Source organism: Mustela putorius, unplaced genomic scaffold (assembly GCF_011764305.1).
Source record: "Mustela putorius furo isolate JIRA1106 unplaced genomic scaffold, ASM1176430v1.1 tig00003869_pilon_pilon_pilon, whole genome shotgun sequence".
NCBI lineage: Eukaryota > Metazoa > Chordata > Mammalia > Carnivora > Mustelidae > Mustela > Mustela putorius.
In genome coordinates, this window is record NW_025422021.1 from 27820900 (window position 1) to 27828822 (window position 7923).

Genomic DNA, 7923 nt, shown 5'->3' on the forward strand with positions numbered 1-7923 from the left:
TTGCACCATTTCCTATCAGCAGTTTAAAAGTAAGGAATCTAGTAACAGTAGGGAAAATATGAGCAACATCAAAACAATTTCCTTACCTCATTGTCTTTTCTTCTTTTTCTTCTTTTACATTTTTAGATTCATACTGCCACAATAATCTGAGTTCTGGTGTTTTTTAATTAAATACTAGTATAGTTTATCATATCTATAAAAGCTCCTCATAGAGAATAGTTAATATTTTCTGACAGTCTTCTGTTTTGTTTTAATATGTACAACATTTTCTTCTCTCTAAACATTCAGTTTTGTTATCATAGTGAATTCCCTATGTTTTGTGCTATTCTTAATTACAGATTGTTCACTAGCAACTGGTATTAGTGATTAAGAGATTTTATTCCCTTCAAATTTGTAAAATACATAGATGGAACATAACGTATTATTATATGTATACTTTCTTTTACCACCTCAACTATATATTTGGTTTAACATCCTGCCACTTTTATTTCATTTATATCATGAACATTTTATTGTACTGTAAAATTGTCTTTGAAAGGAAGTTTTTAATATTTCATTATATCAGTGTTCTGTAATTTAATTTTTTTCTCTATTTCTGGGTGTTTAAATTTTACTTTTACCTATTAAAAATGCTTTGATGAACAGTCTTTTATATATCAGCCTGTCCTTGTCTCTTAGAGTTTTTTAGAATATATTTCTAGAAGTAGAAAAAAGGTATTGATATTTTAAGTATTTCTGATACATATTGCCAAATTACTTTCTGTGGGTATTCATTATATAATTATTGAGTTCCTTTTATCTCTCAGGCAGTGGTCTAGGCCCTAGAGACATGACAAAACCCGAAAAGCATGGATGTACTACTCTGTATGAGAGTATGGCTTCACCACAATAAAACCAGCATTGAATATTACTGATTTCTTAATCTTTGTTGTTTAGGAAAATGAAAAATGATACTTTTTAGTTTGTTGTTCCTAGTTTCTTAGTTGAGAATTTAATCAGATGATTTTATATTTTTCATAGATTATGCCAAGGACTTGAATGGATGATGTCACGACTTAAGATTAGATGATCTCTACTGACCTCTCCTCATAGACTTTGTATAAACGAAGTGCTGGACTTTACCTGAAAGCTGCAAAAATTAATGGTTTAGATATATTTATAATAAACTGATTTAAACTTTTTCTATCAGAAGAAAAATTAAGACCACTTATTTGAAAACAAAGATGAAGTCTCACTTTCCAACCTGCTTTCTCATTAGTTCCTTCCAAAGCAAGGTCTTTAAAGCTGTGATTGTCATTTTTCTCATAATGAATCCTCTCAGGACATTGTGTAGCCTGTGGTAAGTACAAAGGGAGAAGAAGACATTTTTCACTTTAAGAGCTTTATTATCGGTATAACCCTTCCTAGTTGAATGTGTATTCTCTTCGTGTTCCATTAAGTCAAAATACAAATCAGCACAGATACTCAGTTTCCAATACTTTAAAATGTAATGTTAATTATGAGAAGTATTTTGCATAAGGTTGTGTGTATTGTGTATATACCTCAAACTCAAGTTTATGGCTTTGATTATGTTCTAAAGAAAAGCAAAGAACGAAAAAAGTAATAATATCCTTAGTTAATGACCATAATGACATGAGTACTGGCATCGCTGTTCAGTGCCATTTTGTGCTTTCCTCTTGTGTTCTCTGTATTGTACTAACCAACCCCCAGAATCATTGGGCTGCTCTTAAAAAAAGAAAAGAAAGAAAAGGAGAAAGCTCAACAGTGTGTACCTATTTTTTGTTGATCAGATTATATACATGAAAGCATGTAATCCAGCTGAGTGGAGTATCTGCAAATTTTTGGCTTAATATTATGAATGGACAGAATTACACATTGAGCAATTATCAGATTGGTTCCTTTATTGGATCTGTGCCATCTAAATTTCTGAGAAAATTGTTAATTCGTTAATCGGTCAATCATTAATTGTGATTAAAATTATCAAGTGATTTTTTTTTTCCCAACGTTAATGGGAAGCTGTTGTGTAAAATGTCTGCCCAGAGAAGTATCACTCTATAAATATTAATCAAATAGTTTACCTATAGTCTTCTTAAGTATTGAATTATATGTCAAGCATTTAAAGTGAGTTTGAGATGAAAAGTAAAGCTTATTTTCTAAGCAAGAAAGTTATTTCTTAATTTGAAAATTTCTCATTTTAGGAATTAGGATAGTTTGAGATTTTTGTTTCTACATGTTTTCTTTTTATCTTCCTAACACCACATGAATGCATTGACAATTATAAAATACAAACTTTTATGCTTTTAAGAATTGGGTTTAAAAGTTGAACAACATGATACACATTTTTACAGAGAAGTGACTTGGCCCCAAATATGTTTGCTTAGGATATTTTTTTTTTTCACTGAAAATGAAAAAAATATGATGGTTGAAGGTATTTCTGTTGTAATTTCTGTTGTATCCTAAATGTGTTCAAACGTATTTTGGGGTGCTCTCTTTGTATATGTTTCATGCCCTGAAAATCTGAAGGCTGATCCAAACTGGCATGTTGTAGAATATTGAAGAAAAGAAGTAACTACGTTTAATACCAGCCTTTTAGATTTCATGCAGATGTTGATGAGGAATCATAGTATATATACCACAAGCATTGACAAAACTTGGAAAGTTTCTTTCTGTAATATATAATATACTCAATATCTAAATCCAAGTCAGGCATGAGAGATCAGTGTTTAACAGTGGATGTGTTGTGTGTTATATTACAATGTTCATAATGCAGGTACAACATTTTAATATTTGTCAACTTGCTTTTACAAAAGTAAATTCTAAATTACTAAGCTTTATTCATACGTTCTTACACTTTTTCAAATCACTATGAGTAATTACTTGTTTTGTATTAAAAACTCCCATAAAAACCTAAATCTGTTTTGCAGATGTTGCATTTTCATCAGAGATAAATATTCTGTAAAGTAGTCCGGCAAATTCACATCTACCCTTTTTATCTTTTCATTTGAATAATCACAGCTTAGTCCCGTGGGTTGCTGCTGCCTTGGTTCAGCACTATGTCAGCAAGCTCCCTTCTCAGCAGGGTGCTGGCTAGACTTTATTCTTAGTTGAATGTTTCAAGTGTGCACTACATTGTTAACAGTTGGTTTAGTGTGGGGGCGACTGACATGGCATCATGAGAATGCATGAAATCTTATACCACATTTATAAAACGTGATTTTTTTGTTACATTCTCCCTTTCTAGGTTAAACATTAGAAATAAGGTTGTCCCTATATACTTGTACATAAAACCAAAATTACAATGAGAAAAAAATTTTAATTCATGTATGACTATACATCAAGATAATTTAACAGTATTATTTCCAAATACGATGGAGAGCCTCATGAGTAGTGATATTGGCGATTTATATGTAGTTTCAGTAGAATTAAGCAAAGAGCGGTGTTTTTTGTTTTTAATATGCTATTTTGGGTGCAAACAGTCATCTTATTTAGAGTCATTGTGCTCACCTCTGAAAAGAACAAAGCTTCATACCTCTATACCTGTGGCTGGATTCGAATATCCTTGTTTGTTACTAACTTTGAAACTCATATAATTATTCTTGATAATCTTGGTAAAAGTAACCATATGCTATAAGCATTTAAATATGTTTAATTTTGTGATAATAGCATTTACAAAGTATATCTTACACATTATATTGAGGAGTCTAGTTTGAAAATTTTCTGTTCTCTCTTTTTTGGCTCTTAAAATGGGCAAAGAATACAGTGAAGGCAGGTGGCTTGGGGGACAGTAGGAAGTGGGAATGACATTTTGCCTTAAGAATAAAAAAAGTGCTTTAGCACTGCTGACTGGCATTTTTAATGCAGATAGTTAAAGTGATTTTAGAAGTATGGTGTGAAATAGAAGAGTTTCTGTTTTCTGGCCTTTATGAAGTGCCTAATAGGTATTAACAGAAAAGTACAGGGAGCTTGAGGAAAGGCAGGAAGTCCCCGAGATACTCTTTTCTTTTTTGTCTGAGTGTATAGAATTAAGATGCCTAGAAATTGGATTCTGTTGTCCTCTGTCTTGTAGGTCATTACCTTTCTTGGCTCTGACCACAGCAACCACATACAGTACAGACAACCTCAAAATCTGTTTGTATTAGTGTAAATACAAAAACTGTAAACAACTTTCTAGTTTTCTCTGCAGGCATTTTTGGGAATGTTATCTGTAGTGTATTCTACTTTGTATCTAGAGAATAGCAGTATATCCCAGATTTTTCTGTTGACTTTGGGGTGGTCATCTCTCAATTACCCAGTTGTATCCTGGCGTCAGTCCCTCTTTCAGAGCTGGGTAGAGACAAGGTCTCTTTGCATGACTTATCTTTGACCCCTCCCAACTGTTCAGATATCTCGAACTTCTTGCTGCAGATCAGCTTTGCCATAGCTCAGCCATCCCTTGCTCCCATGTATCTTCATTCACCATCAGTGAAGGTACATTACGTAGTCCTGGGGGTATTCTAAACTTTGCCTTATAGCCGTCATTCCCCAAACCACCAGTTTCTAAGTAGGTTCTCTAGTTCTTTGCTGTCTCCCCACCACTGGCTTGATTTATCAATTTGTACTCGGCTCATTAAAGATTATTGTCAGGGGTTTTGAGTACATCAGAAAACTGGCTTGCTGTGCATACAGCATATAAATGCCAGTAGTAAAATCCTTAATACTATATTTAACATTTTAATGCCTCTCAATTTTAGCTTCCTATGCTGAAAAGTAGATTCAGAAAGATAAGAGAACTAACTACCTAGACTTTGCCAGCTCCTCAAGCTGCTAGTTAGGAATGAAAGGGGTGAAGTTATGTTTATGTTATCTTCCCATTACCAACAATGGATTATGTTTTGGAGGATACCTGTGTAAACAACATGAGTTAGAAAAAGATGCCAAACCAAATTTATATGTAGTGTTTACCCCAAAGACATCCTTAAAACCTATAGCCCACCTTCTATTTTTTTCCTCATGTTTACTTAAAGAACACAAATAAACATTACATGTCTAAAGGAATTAGTAAGGAGAAGCCTATCTTTACAAAATAAACCTGTTAAAAGACCTCAAAATCATCATCCATCATGTGTTGATTCTGTATAGCTGTAGATACAATATAGACATTACTAATTTAAAGTTGCCCCATAACAGAAATAGAACTTCTATCTCATGCTCCCTCAAAGAATGTGTGATAATTTTAAGACCATATTGGTGAAATAAAGGAAAAAAAAATTTAAACTTTGGATGCTAAAAAAAATGACTATTTCTGTTAAACCCTAAGGTGTATAGAATTGTGAGGAAATTGTAACAGGATGCAGTTGGGTTAATTATGCAGTTTTTAAAATCAGTTGTCTAGTTGTTACGTGTTGTTCTAAAAACTAACTTTATGGTCTTGCCTGCTGGATCTGCTGTTCTTTGAGGAAGATTCCCATAGTCTACACTCCAGAAGTGCCTAAAATTGATTTGTGTGGGATTTTTAGTCCATCTAATAAATTATATGTGTTTTCTGTTGTATTATATGTGCTTGGTATATTGATGACAAAGCACTGAGGATTTCTAAGTCACAGTTTGTGCTTTATTTGAGTAAAAAACAACAACAACAAACCTAGATAACAAACCATATTTTAAGAAACATGAGCAAAACCATTTTTTCTCTTTCCCAATAGAAATGTTCTGTTGCCCTTCTGCTAATGTAGAGGCTGGAAAACTGAACCCTATTTCTGTTTTTTTAAAAATAGCTTTCACTCACAGAAAATTACATTGTGTGTTTTAAAACCTTAGTGAAAGTTCATTGCTTATTTGAGTAGTCTCTTAACTCTCCTCATACTTAGTGGTTAATAAATTTGATCATATTGTTTAGATCTTGATCATTTCGTGTGTGTGCATGCCCAAATCCTTCCTCTTTATTTAGATTCTACTTATAAACGAAACTATTTGATAGACTCCTATTATGTTTCTCATTTTTCCCCTTCCCTCTCTCCCTCCCTCCCTTTTTTTTTCCAATCATAGAGTGTGACTCTAAATTCTGGGGGCAGAGACTTGACTATATTTTCAGTGATTTATAATTATATTGTGTTTATATTTCAAATCATCTTGCATGGAAAGTGAAATGTGTACATGATTTTAAATAATTGTATACTATTCTCTTCTCCAAAATTTCTTCCATTGGTGGTATAAAGAATTCCTCTAATTATTTTTGCTTAAACTAGTCATTTAGATTGGAGTAGTCTTTACTTATATTATGGCCCTCTATGATTTTTTTGAGAGGAGGTGATACCTGCAGAGCACTTTTAAAAATTTTTTCTGGGATAATGTTCAAGATAACATTGAGGAGGAAGCTATAATTATGTCTAAGCAGGGCTCTTTTGGTTGCTAGAGATGAGAAAAATGTATACTAATTTTGATTTGTGCTTAAAATACATTTTACTAACAGTATTGATTTTAAATATGACAAATTCTTACAGATCATCTTCCTTCTTTATTGTGTTTTCCTAGAGAAGCCTACATGAAAATGTGTTCCAACTCGTCTGTTTGTGTAACTACCCCTCCCAAATTAACCTCTATGTGTATGGATATCATTGAAGCCACATTTAAAACAAAAAGGAATTAGAAAAACTTTTGGAAGTTTTAGGTTGTTTGTATTGGAATTTCTAATATGATAAAAGGTTTTAAGTCAAGCTTTGTATGCACGAAGAGGCAGAAAAATCTGTCTTCTCTCTCTCTCTTTTAGAACTAACGTTTCTCTGTATCCTAAGAAAAGTTTACACTCAAGGAATATTCCTAAAAGTAAGGATCTTGGAGCACTTGGGTGCTTTTATAGTTCATCGCTGCTCATGTGTTAGATACCTAGGGAAATAATGTTTCAGGTCTTTCTTGACAAGACAGCTTCATGGATAGCTGGAGGATATTCCTGGTTTTGCTGAGGTTCGGAGAGAATGGCAGATTGGAAGAGGGACCTCTCCATTGGTAAAGCGGTCTTATTAGCTGCTTTGCAGAGGATATGTTACTTCGTTATACTTATAACAGTGTTCTTATGTCCATAACTCACTAAACTGTCAAGCTCCAGAAATGGAAGGCATTGGTCAGGTGACCAGTGGTAGGACCTTGTTTATTATGAAATTAAGGAATCCTGTCAAGATATGTTTGGGGGGGAATGAAAAATAAGGTCTTACTGGTGAATTTCCATGTTTAATATGTATATTAACTTTTTTTTAAAGTTGCATGTTAATCTGGGATAAAGTGTTGTCTCTGCTTTATGCTTTGAGTAAAAAGGAAAAAAAAAAGATGGGTTAAATTGTTACTATTATGTACTATTACATACACCTTTTCTTTTAGAAGGGGTTAATTATAATTATTATTCACACATCTGTGTTGTCAGTGTTTTTATTCTGATTTATTCTCTAAATGTGTTTAGACTTAGTAATTGTAGCTTTATTTACTGGCCAGGGCTGGGATCTGCTAGGGCAGTTGAAAAAAAGATATGAAAGCTGCATTATGCAAATGACAAAAAGATTGTCCTCACCTTCTTTAGGAACCTTTTTATGGAACTTAGATAATAAATAGAGAGCTTTCTATCTTTTATTTTCTTTCTTTCTTTTTTTTTTTTTTTTTAAGATTTTATTTATTTATTTGACAGATCACAAGCAGGCAGAGAGAGAGGAGGAAGCAGGCTCCCTGCCGAGCAGAGAGCCCGACTCGACTCAGGTCTTGATCCAAGACCTTGAGACTATGAGCCTAGCTGAAGGCAGAGGTTTTAACCCACTGAGCCATCCAAGTGCCCCTTTCTATCTTTTTCTTCTGGATGTTTGAATTGGACATGAGCCAGTTAAATAGTGACCACTTTATGTAACTAATTTGTCTTAAAATGTGAGGAAAGTTCAGTCATTTAAAGTGAGTATTATTAGAGTA

General features: G+C 33.2%; 1 protein-coding gene across 1 annotated transcript in view; it reads left to right on the forward strand.

Moving 5' to 3' along the window:
• Positions 1–7380, forward strand: part of ARL5A (ADP ribosylation factor like GTPase 5A) — a 31305-nt gene extending 23925 nt beyond the window's left edge. The window contains exon 6 of the mRNA XM_004743857.3: positions 1021–7380. Within this exon, the coding sequence (XP_004743914.1) occupies positions 1021–1069 (49 nt within the window). The 3' untranslated portion in view covers positions 1070–7380. The remainder of the gene's footprint in view (positions 1–1020) is intronic.
• The last annotated feature ends 543 nt before the right edge of the window (positions 7381–7923 follow it).